Source organism: Lingula anatina, chromosome 10, assembly GCF_051362555.1.
Source record: "Lingula anatina isolate TDL-2025a chromosome 10, LinAna3.0, whole genome shotgun sequence".
Classification (NCBI taxonomy): Eukaryota; Metazoa; Brachiopoda; class Lingulata; order Lingulida; family Lingulidae; genus Lingula; species Lingula anatina.
In genome coordinates, this window is record NC_141776.1 from 5,589,811 (window position 1) to 5,608,889 (window position 19,079).

At 38.8% G+C, this 19,079-nt stretch overlaps 1 protein-coding gene and 1 long non-coding RNA gene across 2 annotated transcripts in view; one reads left to right on the forward strand and one right to left on the reverse strand.

Annotated features, from left to right (window-relative positions):
• LOC147759440 (uncharacterized) lies at window positions 1-5,232 on the forward strand. Its single transcript, XR_015331472.1, has 3 exons — window positions 1-2,421; window positions 3,316-3,445; window positions 4,150-5,232. It is a non-coding gene; the product is annotated as an uncharacterized LOC147759440 (long non-coding RNA).
• Window positions 792-19,079, reverse strand: part of LOC106176257 (uncharacterized) — a 53,154-nt gene continuing 34,866 nt past the window's right edge. The window contains exons 37-49 of the mRNA XM_086997798.1: window positions 13,794-14,004; window positions 13,242-13,345; window positions 12,762-12,947; window positions 12,055-12,283; window positions 11,464-11,663; window positions 10,698-10,859; window positions 10,222-10,341; window positions 9,781-9,837; window positions 9,161-9,245; window positions 8,442-8,916; window positions 6,694-7,891; window positions 6,187-6,242; window positions 792-5,791 (exon numbers count right to left, since the gene is read on the reverse strand). Of these exons, the coding sequence (XP_086853924.1) occupies window positions 7,565-7,891; window positions 8,442-8,916; window positions 9,161-9,245; window positions 9,781-9,837; window positions 10,222-10,341; window positions 10,698-10,859; window positions 11,464-11,663; window positions 12,055-12,283; window positions 12,762-12,947; window positions 13,242-13,345; window positions 13,794-14,004 (2,156 nt within the window). The 3' untranslated portion in view covers window positions 792-5,791; window positions 6,187-6,242; window positions 6,694-7,564. The remainder of the gene's footprint in view (window positions 5,792-6,186; window positions 6,243-6,693; window positions 7,892-8,441; window positions 8,917-9,160; window positions 9,246-9,780; window positions 9,838-10,221; window positions 10,342-10,697; window positions 10,860-11,463; window positions 11,664-12,054; window positions 12,284-12,761; window positions 12,948-13,241; window positions 13,346-13,793; window positions 14,005-19,079) is intronic.

A 19,079-nucleotide genomic window follows, 5' to 3' on the forward strand; every position in this document is an offset into this window, starting at 1 on the left:
ACAGGCGATGGTTATCTGTAACTACCTCTGGTTGAAGAGAATGAGGTGAGAAACCGACCACTAATTACTGTGGCCATAAACTTCGTTATTAACCTAATTTGCCTTCTCCACCTAGATCTCGAAGCCCAGTCTATCACGATGCAAATATTTACGTCTGTGACCACATTCTGTACACCGCAACGTATACCAAATAATATACATACATTGCGAACAAAATTAAAACAAATATATATAAAAAGCAACTGTCACACGCATGAGATGGACAGTGAATCGTTCAGCTATTCGGGGGATAAAACCATCTGACTCAACGCACTTCATGACAAAGAACGTTCACACAAAAGAAAATGATAAGATAATAAAAACAATTACGGAACGCCACCCTACAATACATACACCTGTATGAAGAGACGTTATCGATGTTTTTTCGAATGTGATGAACTTTCGGGGGCATTTTCAAATACCCCCATTCTCCATGGGCGCTATCGGCCTGCGTAGATCAATCCAACTCTGCGGGTACTCTCGCTGAGTGTAATCAGCTTAACTGAAGACACGCTTCCTAGAGCAGCTATAGGGCCCATACCTTCCACAGAGGCGGTAAATCTATTAAGAATGATGACATTAAGAGGCCACAGAAGTACCCGCTATAATACCAGTAGGAAAGGCACTCTCCAGATACATGTACTGCAGTATGTAACAAAATAATTTAGAAAGAGAATGTAATCAATCTTAAGACTACCACAAAATCATCTGCTAGGTATGTAAATAAAATATATAAAGCCTCAGCTAGTATATGTGTTTTCCAAACAGGCTTTATTTACGCATTGCAACAGTACTGGTGATACCGGTGTGACAGGAATGGTAGTCCTACAATGTAGGAATGGAATTCCGGAGTCCCATATGATTAGTACAGGTTAGGGTTAGTTGGAGTATTGAGGTAAATATATGGGACGAATGTCACCTGTACAAAGTAATGGAGAAATGACTACAGTTTTTAGCGGACTGCCATTCCTGTTACACAGATTCATTACACACAGTCTTCAATCGTCAACCTAATATATTATATGTACTAGCAGTATTTTCTATATAAAGGTTTTCATTTCTGATAGGCATATACCATTATTATAATGTATTATTGTAAGGCCACAGCCTTTTTTTTATAAATGATGTGTTAGAACCAATAAAAATCATTATTATACTGAACAAAAATATAAACGCACGAAACTAAAATGGTCAGTTGAAATGGATAATCATGAAATATGCCCAGATTGATGGTTTATTTGTGAACTGATGGATTTGTTTTGATCAATTATAGTGGTCTGGTTTCACTTGGCCGCTCCCCGTGAGTATACTCAAAGGTTCAGTTTTTACACCCATAAGACTAATGGAGCATGACGGAGTAGAGGTCAATCTGCAAGACCAATACTCGGACACTCTACCGTCTAGGCAATAAAAAGACACGCCAAAATGTGTATTTCTGCCACTTGTCAACATGCCACAGATGTCTGGAACCATGAGGGAGCATGCCATCAGCATGCTCAGTGCTGGCTTGTCAGTAACAGAAGTTGCAGCATGCCTGAATGTGCATCATTCCACTGTCAGCCGTCTGGGAACACGCTTCAGAGACACTGGTAGCATTAGGAACCACCCTCATGCACCATGTCGCCCAACAAACACCTGTGGAATGTTCTGGATCAGAGTTTTCAGCCATCATATTCCAGCTCTCGAAAATGTTCGCCAACTGCAAGAAGCACTCCAGGAGGAATGGGATAATATCCCTTAGGCATCTATTGACAACTTAGTGATGTCCATGCGCCGCTGGTGTACTGCTGTGCACAACTTTAATGGTGTCTGTGAACTCAGGATGTTGACCCCCAATGGTGTATTTGATGCTCTAACTCTTGGACTATGCATTTAAACTTCCCTTAAAAGGACACAAAAGAGGATTTTCGCGCCAAAATTGATTTATCCTGATTTATCCCGAGGTTAACACTTCTTTTCCGCGATTTACCAACCTTTAATCTATCATTCCCGGCACTCGCCATCGCTCTGTAACATTTTTGGAAAATACAATAAAAAGAAAACCTCCGCTTAAGCGGAGGTTTACCAACAACCACCTCCTCTCTAGACTTCCGGATCTCGCGAGATTCTCGTATTGCGACCTAGTTAAAACCAGTTCAAGCTGCCGGGAAAGGACAACGTGAAACAGGAGGCTCAGTTATGCTGGGAGTCCTTCGAAGACGCGAAGACAGATAACAAAAAGAAAAAAGAAACAGCCTTTACAAAAAACATGCGTAAAACAGTGTATCAGCAAATGTACGACAGGCAAACAATAAACACCGGCGAGGAAGAAGGCAGATGAAAACCTGCTTGGGTGGCCATGGATACGAAGAATGGCCTGGCCGCGAAGTATTTACTGGATTTGTGAGTACCATTTACAATAATCTTTGAGATAAGACACCAGTGAAAATATTTATTAAGCACAGAGATTTATTTTTTTTTTTACGTGTGTTCGTTGTATATCTTAACGATTGTCAGGCTCGTCTGTCAAAATATGCCATGAAATTGTAACTAATATGAGTGGTATCGATGACAGAAATTGCAAGTGTTGCTCATATGTCGACTCTGACAGGGTTTGGGTTAGTTTATAGAGCAAAGAAAGTTTAAATAAAAACGGACATGGTGGGAGATACTAGTCTCATTACATATACATTACAATGACCAGGGCGAATTTTTTGACTTACCGAGGGCACATTTCTTGTGCCTCTAACATCTAGGCATACCACAGTAATTAAGACATATGACAAAGATGCTATTTTTTTAGGCATCTAAATCCCAAAATGAATGTGCAGAAGCTGTTATTGTATCTAAGTTTAACCCAATGTTAAATGGCATGTCAACTATAAGTGAAAATAAATAGTAGTATTTTGATTTTATATTTTAAAGACAATTTGTCTCCTTTTTACATTAAAAATAAATAAATCAGAAAGGGGATATTGCATGTTTATGTTTGGTACATCTCTCTAATGTATTAAATAGTCCAGAGTAATAATTTAGATCATACAATTTTAACTTCCAACCAGTATTTCGGAGATTAAACCAATATGAAGTGATCAAGAAACTTCAAAATTAAGTTGTAGTTAATACTAGTGCAGTTGAAGATGACAGTCTAGATAATTAAGGTGATCATATTGAGAAAAATGGCATTTATACTTATTTCAGTTGAATTTTATACTTATTTCAGTTATGTTTTTACATAATTTTTCTCAAACTTGATTATCTTATTTTATGTACTGTTGCTTTTTTTTTTGGTTGCAGTATCAAGGTAACTTTTTCCTATGGTATGCCTGAACTGGAAGAAGTGCAGATGGAAGAGGAGGAAGATGCTGAAGAAGAGGGAATTAAAGGATCCTGATGATCCAACATGGGACTAAAACACGTCTTTAGAGTAAGCAGAATTTTAATAAGCTGATATTCACTCCTCATATATTAGGCATATAGGTGCATGATTTCTCTTTTATCAATTTTTTTTCCAAATTGGCGACACATAATGTAAACATAATGCAAGACTCTATTTCCTCCGTCAACTGAAACGAGCTAAGCTTTACCAAAGTATTGTGCACTCAATTCTAGAATATGCCTGCCCTGTGTGGCATCCAGGACTAACTATAGAGCAATGCAAACTCTAAGAGACTGACCAAACTCGTGCTTTGAAGATTATTTTCCCTGACCTATACTATGATGAAACCCTGAACCTGGCATATGTGTACTTTAGATAAACGAAGAGATCTGTGCAAAACTTTCTTTTACAAAATAACTGAATCCTCTGACAAACTGAATCACATCTTTATTGATCAATCCAACCGTCTTTTAAGATCAAACAATAGTAACAAAGTGCCACAATTTAAGACCGACAGATTCTGATGCTCTTTTATTCCGTCTGCACTTTTAAATTTCCAATAGTATTATGTTGTCTTTTATCCTAAGTACAATAATTTTAAAGTTCAATTAGCAGTCTTTTAACTCAGTTTTATTCAAGCAAATATTCACTTTATTTTCATTATAATTTTCTTAACACTATGTACAACTTCAACCCACTGGGTTGCAATCTTAATAAATTATTATTATTATTATTTTGATTTGCTTTTTTAGACCTAAAGGTTATGAGCAACTGCCAGTATGATGTCCTGAAGAAGAGTTTTTTACATGGAAGAGGAACTCCATGGCTCTCCACCAAAAAAAGATGAACTTTTCTTGAGGGTCCAAAGCGGGGACTAGTTGGATAGTGAGAGACTTTTCCTGACTTTCGAGTGCTGCTTACAGGATATATTCAGTGAACTCATCTTGCCAATGTGACAAAGCATAATCTGCTGACTTCAAACCATCTAGCACTTACATGTATGCTATAATGCAGACAGATTGGAAATCAAGGTGGTCTTTCCTCCCAAACCTAAGTCATATGCCTGATATTGAGAATAAACCATTTTGGTCCAGCATTTACTTCTTAAATCTAAATGACATCAAATGTATTATGGAATATGGTACTGGTGGCATATTGTGATTTCAACTTGATTTTAAACCAGTGTGTTGTTAGATTTTGTAAGATCACCAGTTGCAGTTTTGTGACTTTGTTACAGCATAAAATTCTGTATTTGGCAAATGACTGCATGTCATTTCTTTTAAGACCTACAAAAATGGTTTGAGTGAACACTTGTGCCTGTATTCAATTCTCCACTCAGCCATTATTTAGAATATTCATGCAGGGAAGCTATGCCTGTATTTTTTAAAGAAATATTTATACCTTTCTATTTATTCCCTGCACATCTTGGAAAAGTATGTGTGAATATCTTACTGATGAAACAATTTATGTTTGTGTAAGTTGGGTTGGTCCTTTCTTATGACACATCCCTTTGCATGGAGACAGCTCACAAGTCAATACACTGACAGAGAGGGGGATAATTTGTTGATCTGCAATCCTCATGGGTCTGCATGTACATCAGACTCTTAACATGATAGCCTGGCTATTAATAAGTCTCTCTCAAAAATGTTATCATACTATAATGTGTACTGCACAATGTGAAAGTTTGTGAATGCTTGAATAGAAGGCTTATTTATGAAGATGGCATTAATGAGTATGAAAATAATTATGCATTCTAGCTTACAGAATCTGTGTATGTCTTATTCATTACATGTGACAGGTAATAATAAAGATGATTTGGCCAAATTCCAAACTTATGTAGCAAACTTTGTTTATTCTTGTATTTTTGCCAAATATAAATAAAAGATGTTTCAATATTTAAACTTTTATTTCATTCATAATCTCTACCCAGTTAATGCTTCATTGATACTGCAGCTTATGCTTTGTACATAACAATATGTTATTTAATAATAATAGTTGGATAGTACATGTTAATTTACTAAAGGGCTAGTTCTTAGAAAAACATGTTCGACATTAAAATATATTCTAAAAAAGTTTTCAAGTATTGCATTAGAATTGAATCTTTGGATGTATTTGACAAAATTATAAAATTATTGAAGAGTTGACAATGCACAGAAAATAAAGGCCTTGAGGCTCTCGCTGATCTCAGTCTTGTCACTTTAAATACATGTACATGGGCATTATAATATAAAACTGTTCACTCGGTTTTGGTAAAAGGTGGTGGATCATGTGGTCATCGCTGCAAATTTTTTGTAGCAGTCTTTTACACAACTTGTCACACCGACATTGAAGTGATGCAGTATTGTAAGATTGGAGTGCTTCCTGGTATGAGTTTTCCAGACATAACTTGAGGCACTGTAATAGTAAAATTACATAAAATGGTTATAAAGAAAAAAATGTATTGATATTATCATAACAGCACTATTCTTTAACAAAAATCAACAAATTAGAGGGCATGATCACTACATGATAACCAGCTTATTATAAAGAAGCAAGTCTGATTATGGCAAAAAAAAAAAAAATTAAATTTAAATATCTGCAGCTGCATTAAATCATAAAGGCCACAAGAAGAAATAACATAATCACACATGGTTTCAAAGAACTGATGTAAAAAAATCACACTAATATTCCCCACTTGGAATTAGAATTTTGACCAACTAGGGGGGGTCGGCTTTGCATCCGCGGACCCCCCCCCCCTTTCAAATAATCCTGGATCCGCCCATGTTATACTGCTAAAATTATTAACATACCTGATCTCTTCACTCGTGCTTGAAGGGGTGTATCACCCAATTCCTCCTCTGAAAGGCTAAAAAATCATTCCTTATAATCATATTCATTGACAATATTATTAAATTTACAAATAAGCTAACGTACATGTAGTTACGTGCCGTACAAAGAACACCCTCTATTGCTCTAACCCCACTAGTACTCGAGTTACATTGTATATCTCATGGGATTCCCCTGCGAGAATATGGTGTGAGGTTAGTCTGTAAGTACTGGTAGATGACCACATTGAGCAGAAAAGGGTATTCCTCCTGCTTTACAGAACTATACACCTCAGGGGTAAAGTGCACTATCTCGCTTCATATAACTAGTAGTACGTACCCAGTGCGAGTGATTTGGCTGCGAGTGCGTTACCCGAGGAAACGTTAATTATTAGCAGTTATCTACGCTTTTTAACTTCCTCTGCCAGACATTTTGATTTCCACTGCCATCTTCCCATTTTAAAATACTTTTGGTAAATATAACTCGCTTACCTGCAAAGATTCGGTGAGCAATTCCTCTTCTCCTTCACGTCCACGCTCACCTTCGAAACGACATGCTGTCTGCATTGTTTACATCTCGTATCTGAGTCGAGAAGCCGCGTTATTTCAAACTGTGTCAAGATGGCTGACGCCCGGGGTTCGAAAGTGGACGGTGAATATGATTCTTTTTTTCGATATTGATTAAGGCCATTTACCTGCCATTTTATGCTTTACCCATAGCAATTGTTCTCAGATAAGTTAAAAAAGAAGCAATCCATGCACTAAAAAGGCGTTTTTAATCCTATTTTTTGTCCCTTTAATGCTCTCAAATTGATGTCTATTTGTCGAGTAAAATATGCTGTTATTTTTGGCTATATACTCTAGTTCCATATATGAAAATAAATCTACATATTCTTTCGTGCGTTTATATTTTTGTTCAGTATATTTAGATAGACTTTCTTTTATAATTTTTTTCACTTTGTCTGCAGGGTAGAAGGAATCTGCAGCAAAATGTTACCATTTTTATATAACTCTACGACATCATGCTAACATTAAATCACTTACTTGACTTAATATAATAGTGCCCAAACAAAATCTGGCTTCTTAAAATAAGAATGTTTAATTTTGTCGAGCTTCAGTACAATGTACATTAATAACAACTTGATCGACGTCTTTCCTTAGTACTTTAGTTCGTCAACAGATTCAAGCACACAAGATATTTCTTTTCTGGAATATCGTTCATTTTCCCTGTACAATTAGCATTAATGTTAGTCATATATCAACTGAAAAAAAACCCGTTTGTTATTGTGTAATTATCCCATCATAACGCCTGTAGAAGTATATATTATTGAGAATGCGTCAAGTAAATCAAGTTGGCGGCATGTCAGTGTGAATCATTTTCACGCGGTGGAGCCCCTGCTTGCGGTTGTATTGGATGTTTCACATACGTGTTTGTGCGCTCCCTGGTGACGAGTCTTGGAGTCGGCACGAAAACTGCCGAGGAAGAGCTTTCCGAAGCTTCCCGAGTTTCCTCTCCCACAATGCTGCTCTTTGTTTCCGGTGCACTTGGTTTGACGTAATCGTCCAGCGCCTCACTCTGCTCATTGTCCTTTGTGTCTGGAATTGCACCACTTCCACCGATTGTAAGGTAATCGCCCAATTTTCCATCTGGTTTGGCACTTTGGCCGTCCATGGAAAGGTAGTCCCCCAACTGTAAATTTTGATTAAACCAGTGAAAACCACATGATATACAGCACTAGAGAAAAGTATCAATACAAAAATACAGGCCTATATAAAATTACGAAGGGTGCAGATGAATCATCTTGCTAATTATGCCGTACTTCATACAGTCTAATTTATATCACACAGAGAAGTGCAGGTGGATAGAATTTAAGATTTAAACAAAAATTGGTGCCTTTAAGATATACAGGTGATACAAGGTTGGATTTGGGATTCGGGATATCAAGAAGGGAGTGGGACAAAAGAAGCGACCATTAGTAAAACCACGGTGAATCCATACACTCTACAAATGACCGGCTGAGTGGTGACTAGCTGGCGTGCAAAACACCTCGTCGAAGGGAATTGCAAACAGAATAACCAGATAAAATCCATACCCGGAAAGTTTAAGGAAAAAATTATTTCTGATTTGTAAGTTGTGGGTAGGAAACCTCAAGGTGCATCAAGCACATTTTGGGTCTCATCCTGTGACTTTTCTCCTATCTAGAAAAAAACAAGAGCTCGAAAAAAAAAGGACCACTCACTTTAAGGTCTCCATTATCATCATCAGTATCGTAATCCGGAGGTGGCTCGGCGCCGATCGACGTGACCCGCGTAGAAGCGGATTTGTACGCCCATAGTGGCTTCTTTGCGATCGGCGGGGGTTGCTTTGCGATGGGGTTGGTGTACTGGTCGGAGGCGCCTTGGGACCGCTCTTCCGTTAGCCTCCGTGTGAGATGAGGGAGGTGGTGTGTATAAGCTCCCGATTTTTGCCGTATGGCCTTGTGCCTCGAGACTTCTGGCGGATCAGGAAGATCGTCTGCCGAAATGCTGTCAGTTCCGTCTGCTGGTATTTCGTCGTACGTGGATTGTCGTTCCCACAGTTCCACAGATTCTGCGGAGTCGCCAGAAAACCCCGAGTCGGCTGAGCTTTCTATGTTACTTCGTAATCTTTCGTATGATTCTTCTTGGTCTTCTGGTTGTTCAAATGCGGAAGAAGGGACAGAATTCCTTCGTTTCCTATAATTTTACCAAATGGTGTTCAAGTATAATTATTGTGGGTGTATCTTTAGTTTTAACAACGTGATCTTATCAGCCATTGAAATTAAGAGATTATGCGCCTATGGAATAGGGTAGAAAAAGTATACTGTAACGTTTAACTTTCCGCGTTCACTAAAATATGAGCTACTAATCTTGCAGTATAAAACATTTTGATAATCATAGATTAGGCATTTTCTTAATACTGTTTGGTTAACTCACTCACTTCAGTTTATAAAATATGATTATAATTAGGACTAACAAAACCGCTGCTCCTCCAACCCCGCCCGCTATCCCTGCTGGCATAAAATCTAAAAAGTGAAATAAAAATCATATACAGTCTAAGACTATTATAAAATCAGTTCAGAGTAGTTACAGATACATTTTATTTAAAATGTTATTATATTAAAAAATGCTAGTTATTAAAACATAGCAGCTGTGAATTAAGCGTTTATATCATACACACTCGTCTTAGTAACACTCCATTATTGTGTTAGAGTGGAATAAGTGGGAAGACGTAACAAATCGTTTTAAATCTAAGCCCGGGAGAAAGGATTTTACTCTCTTCTCTATCCATTTGTTATCGCATTGGTAAGAAATGATGGCCCGTATAACACGTACAGGTTACGTTCAATGTGATGGAAGTGTGTCCAAGACGGGGCTTGCCTGTATAAATCAAAGACAATCAGGCTACCACACGGTGTGCCTAATACATGTATATAAATGACAACGTTTTCACAATGCCCCGGTTGCTCTTTTATTTCTTAATACACTGTACTTGGTGACTCCGACAGCAAACATAAAAAATACTCAGGTATCATAAAAACACCAATATAATGTACTCACCTACGTAAGGGGGCGTCGTATTGGAAAACGGTCTTGTATGAACAGCGCATAGAACATCTGAAAAAAAAGTGGCCAGTGCAGCACCAACATTCAGTCAAAGGTGAGTTCACTTCAGATATATATATTGAAGCCAGTGTAGCAGTATTACAGTGATGCACTGGATGTGGAACATAGTACAATTAACAACTGGAACCGCAAGTACTTGCTCAATACCGCCCTCCCAATAAAATCCTCATGTTTTACAGTGGCAACAAAGAAAGTTTTCGTGGTCAATTTAACATCCAGAAGCCCTGTGAGACAAATATATGGTTTTCAGTTAAAGCAGCCCGGGGGGGGGGGGGGGGGAGATAAAAAGTTTATAACTACAATATGCTTTAGCTTCTGAAATATGTGGGCAGTGTTGCATAAATCTACACCCCGATGCCTACACATGTACTGTACCTGTACATGGTGTGCCGCAACCGTCTGTAGTTCTGATCCTTGTTTCTGGGGCACCACATGGACACGCTGTAATACAAGGCTCAAGGCCGTTGTAGGAATACGAGTCACACTGACAGTACCCTGGAAGATGACACGTCAGCCATGCAGAATGCTCGCCCCAAAGCAAAACGATAAAATGTGGATTATTGTGTAAATGGACAATGTCCACTTATGCGTCTTGCATTATACATGTAGTACAAAAATTAAATATGTTAATAAGCCGTTTCTATTTTATGTCGATATTAATTCCCCTTATATTGAATATTGCCTCACCGCCACTTAACCTTGCCTGCAGGACAAACATCGCCGCATATTACGTGCGTTACTGTCAAAGAAACACTCAAAAGTAACTGCCAAAATACACAAGCACGCTATCCACGCAAGAGTCTCGTTTTCGTCTGCAATACAGCTCAAATAAGACCAGAGGCTAAACTTACCAACGCACTCAGATACATGGGCAGCTCCCATAGTGTCCGTGGTTGTGTTATTTGGACAAGGGCGGCAAAACAAGTTTTCTGAAATGGGCTGGTAGGTTCCTTTTGGACAGAGGACGCATTGCCTTGTTTCAGTGTTGAAGAATGTTCCTTGTGGACAAGACACTAAAAAATGACGCATACGCGTGATTTTAAAACCAATAACACTCTTTGTATGAGGAAATGTATGTCTGTGATATTTACAATTACGTTTACCAACTGGACGACAAATAACATTCATTCAGCACTCCTTATATATTATCTAAAGCCCACCGCAAGTCCGTAACAGGCTAAGTATAGGTTACGGGCTGGGATCCGGTTGGGCTCGTGCAATATAGATGTCATGATAATAGCAAATAGAGAAACTGGCACAGAGTGGGAAAGAGATCGGCTGATCTTTAATCGTGCAGCATATTTAATAATTCCATTTGTAGCTTATAATTGTCAGGAAACTATTTCATGTGCAGGACGTGATCTTTGCAAGTAACTATTGGCAATATATATATATATATATATATATATATATAGTATTCAAGTCGACATCAAATTTAGAATTTGTGGAATCTGTTTCTTTCTCACAAGACCCAGTTTACATGTGTTTCTTTGCCGAAAAACTACATTGTATAATCTTACATGAATTATTTCTTGCCAATAGTGTAAATTGTGAACATAAATGCATTATTTCACACGTTGCTTTTTCCTATTCATCCAAGGGATGTAAGGGACTTACCACAACCTCCTGAAACTAGCTGCTGCCCATCTCGGCAGTTGCCCTGTGGAGTTTGGATACTAGATCTATCTGCGACCACTGTGATTTCATGCCGTTCCACCGCTACCACCACCATAAATGTTATTTCATTTTTTAATTCCCTTCGCAACTTCAATGTCGAACTATCCACCATCGTTTGCAAATCATGTGGTACGGATATGCTAATAAGAAATTAACTTTGTTGGTTATTTCTTAAAATGCCCAATGCAATTAATTTCTATGACAGTGAAAACAATGCGCGTATATGATGATAGTAGGATCGGTGTATAATGATAGTTTACGTTCAAATATCTCAACAAACAACATCGTCAATATACAAAAAGTCTTCAAAATAAATATACGTAAACAAAGAGACACCATAAAACAAAACGTTTTTGTCTTTTCTATCATTATCAATATACAAGTACAAAAAGTCTACACAACAAACAACATCGCCAATATAAAAAGTCTTCAAATAAATATACGTCAACAAAGAGATACCAAAAAAACAAAATGTCTTTGCCTTTTTCGTGATCATCGTCAGAAATATATTTAATCAAACTCTTCTGATACCTTGATTCTACGTCAGTATTAAATAGCGCTATAGGTTCAGGTTCACATGTTATGGTGACATCAGTTTTACACGAGTACACGCTGCAAACACCCTGAAATCCGCGGTCTAAAAGCATCCTCTTGAACGCTGTCGCCATCTGTTGTCTGTACACGTCATCCGTACAGCGCCCTTTGAGGTTAGCAAGGATGAAACTCCCGGATAGTCTAACTCTGTTGAATGGATGTTTGGCTGCAATGTAAAGTATCGAACAATTGCGAATGACCATATTGATCTCCATAGATATTTTAAAGCCAGAGTCATAAAACTAGAGGAACTTTAAATGGCTCTTATAATGTACTCTTTAACACATTGGACAGCGCTGTCTATTGGAGGATGTCAACTTCATTTTTCTTCATTATACAGCAATGCCAGTTTCTGGACAGTGAAAACGACATTAACCTTTTTTTTTATTTGGGCTTGTATTACTCTATTCTCATTGCATGGTGTGCAACACACTAAAACAGTACAGTGTGTGGCATACCCAGAATACACAGAACGTTATTATAACGTTACCATAACGTTTATATTTTATATATATAACTAAAACCGTTATGGTAAGGTTATAATAACGTTCAGTGTTTGCTGGGCCACTGTCCAAGTTACCAGTAAACCAAAGGGAATAAAGAGACTATATGAGCACATATGCAATGGACATCAACTTTATTACCTAAGCAAGGGATGGCTGTCGACGTTGGGTGCCAGCGACCTTGCGTGCAATTGTAGAAATAGTCCGAGAACTGAGGTAGCGTCAAGAATGAAGATGTACATATTATTGTCCACAGATTGGATTTCCCATCTACACGCGACACGGACTTTCCGTTGAAAGGGTCGGGAAGGTCATTGCACGTTTTGCCTTTAATGGAAATAAACGAGAAGCACAGTATGAAACAGGAAATGTTGCGTTTCAGTTATCAGAACTGTTTTAATAACTTCCAATAAACTAAGACACTTTGTACAAAGGATTAAGGTAAATTTAGACACATTGTACTAAGGATTAAGGTAATTTTTTTCAAAACGGGGGACAAGCTGCTGAACGAGAGCGGGCAAAATATAACTCTTGGCTGAAAATGACAATGATATTTCTCAATTTTTGGAATTTATAAAGAGGTCCAGAGCGTTTGAGAGAGAGAGAGAGAGAGAGAGAGACCTATCACAGCAACTTGACTCTTGCAGGTAGCCACGTTCCCAGATACATCCGATGCGCTATACGTGATGTCATATGATCCCCAGGACACTGGGCTGTTTGGATTTCTGTGGAAAGAATTACGCATTAAGAATGCCTTTCAACAGGTGGTCATTAGCCACATAGAGTCTGTGTAGCGCCATGTATAAATGTACAAGTATGCATTTTCTTCACACCCATCTTCTTTCTTCGTTCACAAAATATAGCACATTGGTCATTCAAACGATTAGATGGACCATATAGCAGTATAAATATTAAACGTTCGTAAATGAAGCACTTAACAGTTCTCTTATATAACTGAATTTATTTTATGTTATACAGATTCATGCAGGGTACATGTGATCATTTTCTGGTATTTAGCACATTTTTTTGGGATTCGTTGAATTTCTCAATTGGTTACGAAAATAATATATGCCATCTAGAACATATTAACCATAATATACAAGCATATGTATCCATTATCAACGATAACCATTTTTATACAAATGTGCTCTTAATATGAAAAAAATGTCTCACCCCTGAGCTGTCTCCTCAATTATGCCCACATTGTCGGTAAAGCGAGGCGCCTGGATGTCCATACCGCTTGGACTCGTTTTGGAGTAGATTTCCCGGTACGGCATGCAGTCCGGCACGTGCGGGGGTTCAAGGTCGACTACTGATACCACGACGGCACAGGCAGTGGATAAACCAGCGCCATCTGTTCCAGTGTAGACGACAGTGTGATTACCTGTTTTTTTTATGTGTGAAACAATGAGAATTAAGTTTCATTTAAATTATTAAATGTTCAAGAAGTGCAAAAGTCTTATTGGAAATAAACGTTTTCAAGCTTAAGTCAAATACAAGCATGCATGTTGACAAAAAATGCAAATAGCGTTATAACAACTTCACTTTTTTAACGTCATTATAATGTAAGCAATATCAAAGTTACTGTTAAGGTTTTGGCCCGTCTTAGCTGTTATGCACATCGGTGGAGATAGCGTTTTACTTTTTTGACTAGAGCACGCGCTTATAGTTAGTTATGTTCTGATCATTAAAAGTCACTAATTCCCGCAATGAGGTAAGACTTTATGAATCATTTAGTAATTTAAACAGTTAATAGGAACTTTATAAGTTGTAATTGTAACATAATTTAAGGATAATTTCTTAATTTGATGTATTTTGTTCATTTCAGTTTCTACGTGACAATTTCAATGACAAGCAAATAAAATAGATGTGAAAAAGACTAAAGAAGTTTGCTTATTCGTAACAGTAGAAACTCAGCGACGATTTAGTGAAAGATAATAGAAACTGAGCGACGATTTAGTGAAAGACGATCAGCATAGTATTTAGAAAAGATGGCAACACAAGCGGAAATGTTACTGCTGCAAGCAGAACTGAAAAGGGTAGAGTCGGATATAGACCAAACCATGTGTGAGTTGGAAAAGCATTTTAATTTCACAAAGTCAAATATAAAAAAGACATCTACGCCCAAAAATGCACTAACATCTTGTGCCCCACTCACTTTGTGTGAGCAAACTACGATAGCAAAGGAACTCAGTAAACCAAGAATTCAGATTCAAGTATTTGAAGGTGACCCGATCAAATATGTGCTGTTTAAGAGACAGTTCAAAAGTAGAATCATAGAAACATGCGACTCTGACGATGAAAAACTGAACTATCTACTGCAATACACCAGAGGTGAGCCTCATGAAATTACGCTAGGATTCGCTCACTTAGATGCATCCATTGGTTTCAAGGCCACATGGAAGGAATTTGAGAGAAGGTATGGGGACCAAGAACAGATTGCGACATCGTATATAAACCGTGCTTTACAGTGGCCAGTGATAAAGCATGATGATTATGTCGCATTAGACAAATACGGCATATTTTTAAGGGAATGTGAATATGCAGTAAAAGAAATAGATGCCATTCCAGTCCTCGAGTATCCCGATAACCTTAAGAGGCTAATGACGAAGCTGCCGCTCAAATTGCATGATAAATGGAGAAGCATAGTATATGAAAGGAAGGAAAGGGGACAGAAGATAACCTTTCAGGTTTTCGTCGATTTTGTGCAGAAAGAAGCACGAAAATTGGCTGACCCCATTTTTGGAAAGGTTCCACCGCCACCAGAGAGACCTATACCAGCACCAAGGAGAAGAGTTCCAGCACAAACAGTACTGTCTAGTGCCTCTGCATCCAACAACGAAAGACACGTTCACAAGTGTATATTATGCAAGGAACAACATAAACTTCACCAATGCCCAGAAATGCAAGAAAAGACAATGGATGAAAGAATCGGCATTATAAAGAATAATGGGTTATGTTTTGGGTGCCTTGCATATGGTCACAGAAAACATGAATGCAGAAGTAAAATGAAATGCCAAAAATGTAACTCTTATCATCCAACAATTCTACATGATGACAATTACACTAGTAAAGTAGTGGGAGCAGCTGTATGCCATACCACCCACAGTTCTGAGAATGTGCATTCCATGATAGTGCCAGTTGTAGTACACCACGAGGATAATCCAGACATTTATTCAGTGGTATATGCAGTACTAGACGAGCAGTCAGATGCCTGCTTTGTAAAGTCCTCGACCCTCAGTGAACTCGAATGTAAAGGGAAGCATGTAGACATCAGACTTTCAACCATACTTGGAGAAAAAACCGTCCCGAGCAGGAAAGTTAGAGGACTTGTTGTGAGAGGTCTGAACCAAGAGACATTGATTGAGCTCCCAGATACATACTCCAGAGACTCCATTCCAGTTAAGCGATCACAGATACCCAGACCAGAAACTGCTAAGAAATGGCCACACTTGCACTCAATTGCTGATAAGATTACTCCTTATCGCCCAGACATAGAGGTAGGACTGCTGTTGGGAGTAAACTGTATGAAAGCCATTAGAGGTCTGGAGTACATACATGGTAGAGGAGAGGAGCCATATGCATACAGATGTAACCTAGGTTGGGGTATAGTAGGGCCAGTGGACAAATCAAGACCCATAGATGAGAACAAGAGCTTTGGAACACATGCCTTTGCCTTTAGAACACAAGTGACAGAGATCAGCCCCGCTGAGGTTTGCAGTCTCTTTGACCAAGGTTTCGACCAACAGAAAGATGAGAAGTTAAGCCTTCAAGACCAGAAGTTCATGAAGATTATGGAGGAAGGCATACATTTCAACGAGGGTTTTTATGAGATGCCACTACCATTTAAAGATGGACATCCAGCATTGCCAAACAACAAACCAGCAGCTGAGATCAGGCTAGAGCAGCTAAGGAAAAGGCTAATCCACAACCCGAAGTATTATGAGCACTATAACAGTTTTATGCAGGACCTCATAGATAAATGCTATGCAGAAGAATCACCTCATGAAGATGGAGGTTGGTACTTACCACATCATGGTGTATATCACCCCAAGAAACGTGAGAAATTACGAGTGGTGTTTGATGCCAGTGCAAAACGTGAAAATGTTGCGCTAAACGACTGCCTGTTGAAAGGACCTGATCAGAATAACTCGCTCATAGGTGTTTTATTGAGGTTTAGAGAGCAGCCAGTAGCAATCATGGGTGACATGGAGAACATGTTTCACAGGTTTAAAGTGAAAGAAGAGGATAGAAAGTTTTTACAGTTCCTATGGTGGAAAGACGGTGACCTCAGTAGTAATCCCATCACATACAGAATGACGTCTCATATATTTGGAGCGATAAGTTCACCAGCATGCGCATTGTATGGACTGAGGAAACTAGCAGAGGACTACCAAGATGAGTATTCACCAGACGTCATTGCCTTTCTTAAGAATGACTTTTATGTAGACGATGGACTCAAGAGCATCGAGTCAAGTGAAGAAGCTATACGTCTTGTTAGAGAAACAAGAGAGCTGCTGAACAAAGGTAACCTAAGACTTCACAAGCTAGTATCAAACAACCGTGAAGTGATGAATACAATCCAAATGTCAGAGAGAGCCAAAGAAATGAGAAACATTAACCTTAACAGAGACACATTGCCAATATGCCCAGCTTTAGGAGTACAGTGGTGTGTAGAAGCGGACAGTTTTCAGTTTAAGGTCCAGACCAATGATAAGCCATTAACAAGAAGGGGAATTCTCTCCACTGTAAGTTCCATATTTGACCCTTTAGGCCTTGTCTCACCATTCATCCTTGCCGGTAAGAAAATTCTCCAAGAGCTATGCAGAGACGGTGCAGAGTGGGATGATCAAGTGCCAGAGAGTATTAGATGCAGATGGGAAAGATGGCGCTCAGATTTGCTGAACTTAACCAAGTTGAATATACCACGGTGCTATAAGCCAAATGATTTTGGTGAAGTGACTACTGCAGAACTTCATCACTTCTCAGATGCCAGTGTAGAAGGCCTAGGTCAGTGTAGTTACTTGAGACTTAAAAGCAACACAGGAAGAATAGCAACCACATTAGTTATGGGCAAGTCCAAGGTAGCTCCCTCTAAACCAGTAACAGTCCCACGCTTAGAGTTGTCAGCAGCAGTGATGTCTATAAAGGTGGGGACCTTTCTTGCCAAGGAGTTAGAGTATGAGGACATCACCCATGTGTATTGGACTGACAGCAAAGTTGTTCTAGGGTATGTCAATAATGATGCTAAGAGATTTCATGTCTTTGTAGCAAATAGAATACAACAAATTAGAGAAGTCAGTCAGCCATCCCAATGGAGGCATGTTAAGTCCAGTGACAACCCAGCTGATATAGCCTCCAGGGGAACAGGTGTGACAGAGCTACTACAGAATGAACAGTGGTGGAGTGGGCCAGACTTTCTGCGCATTGATGAACCACTATCTACCACTGATACCCAATTCAGACTAGCACCAGATGACCCAGAAGTACGCAAATCTGAAGTCAATGTATTTGCTACTAAAGTAGAAACCAACCACGATCACTTGTCTGATGTATTGAAAAGGTTTTCTTCCTGGAACAGAGCAACACGAGTTGTTACGTGGTGTTTACGATTCATACAGAAGCTGAAACAAGCTAAGAACAGGAAATCTACACAGCAGAACACAGTTGAGACCAGCAATGAACCGTTGAATGTTCAAGAAATACAAGTGGCAGAAAAGATCATTCTCAAGTCAACACAGATTGCTACATTTGAGAAGGAAATTGCAATACTGAAAGCAATTAACAGAGAAGATAACAGTGAACACACAGAGAGAAAACAGGCAAGATATCGCAACGAACAAATCAAGAAAACCAGTTCACTGTACCGCCTAGACCCATTTTTATGTGAAGATGGACTACTCAGAGTAGGTGGTCGTATAAAGAGGTCAAATCTACCCAGAGAGCTAACACACCCAGTGATTCTGCCTAAGCATCATCACGTTACAAATCTCATAATTGACCACTATCATACACGATGCGGACATTCAGGAAGTGGCATTACTCTTAATGAAGTCCGAGCTAGTGGTTATTGGATAATTTCTGGCCATGCCAAGATTGGATCATATATATGGAAATGTGTGACCTGTCGTAAGCTACGAGCAAACTCACAGAGTCAGAAAATGTCAGATCTTCCAGCTGACAGACTGGAACCAGCACCTCCATTCACCTACAGTGCAGTAGATTTCTTTGGACCATTCTATGTGAAGGAGGGAAGAAAGCAGATGAAGAGATATGGTGCTATGTTTACATGTTTAGCATCACGTGCTATTCATATAGAAGTTGCATATTCACTCAGCACAGATTCTTTCATTAACTGCTACAGACGCTTTGTATGCAGGCGTGGACCAGTACGTCTACTCAGAGCAGACCGTGGAACCAATTTCATTGGAGTTAAGGGAGAACAAGAAACTGCCTTTA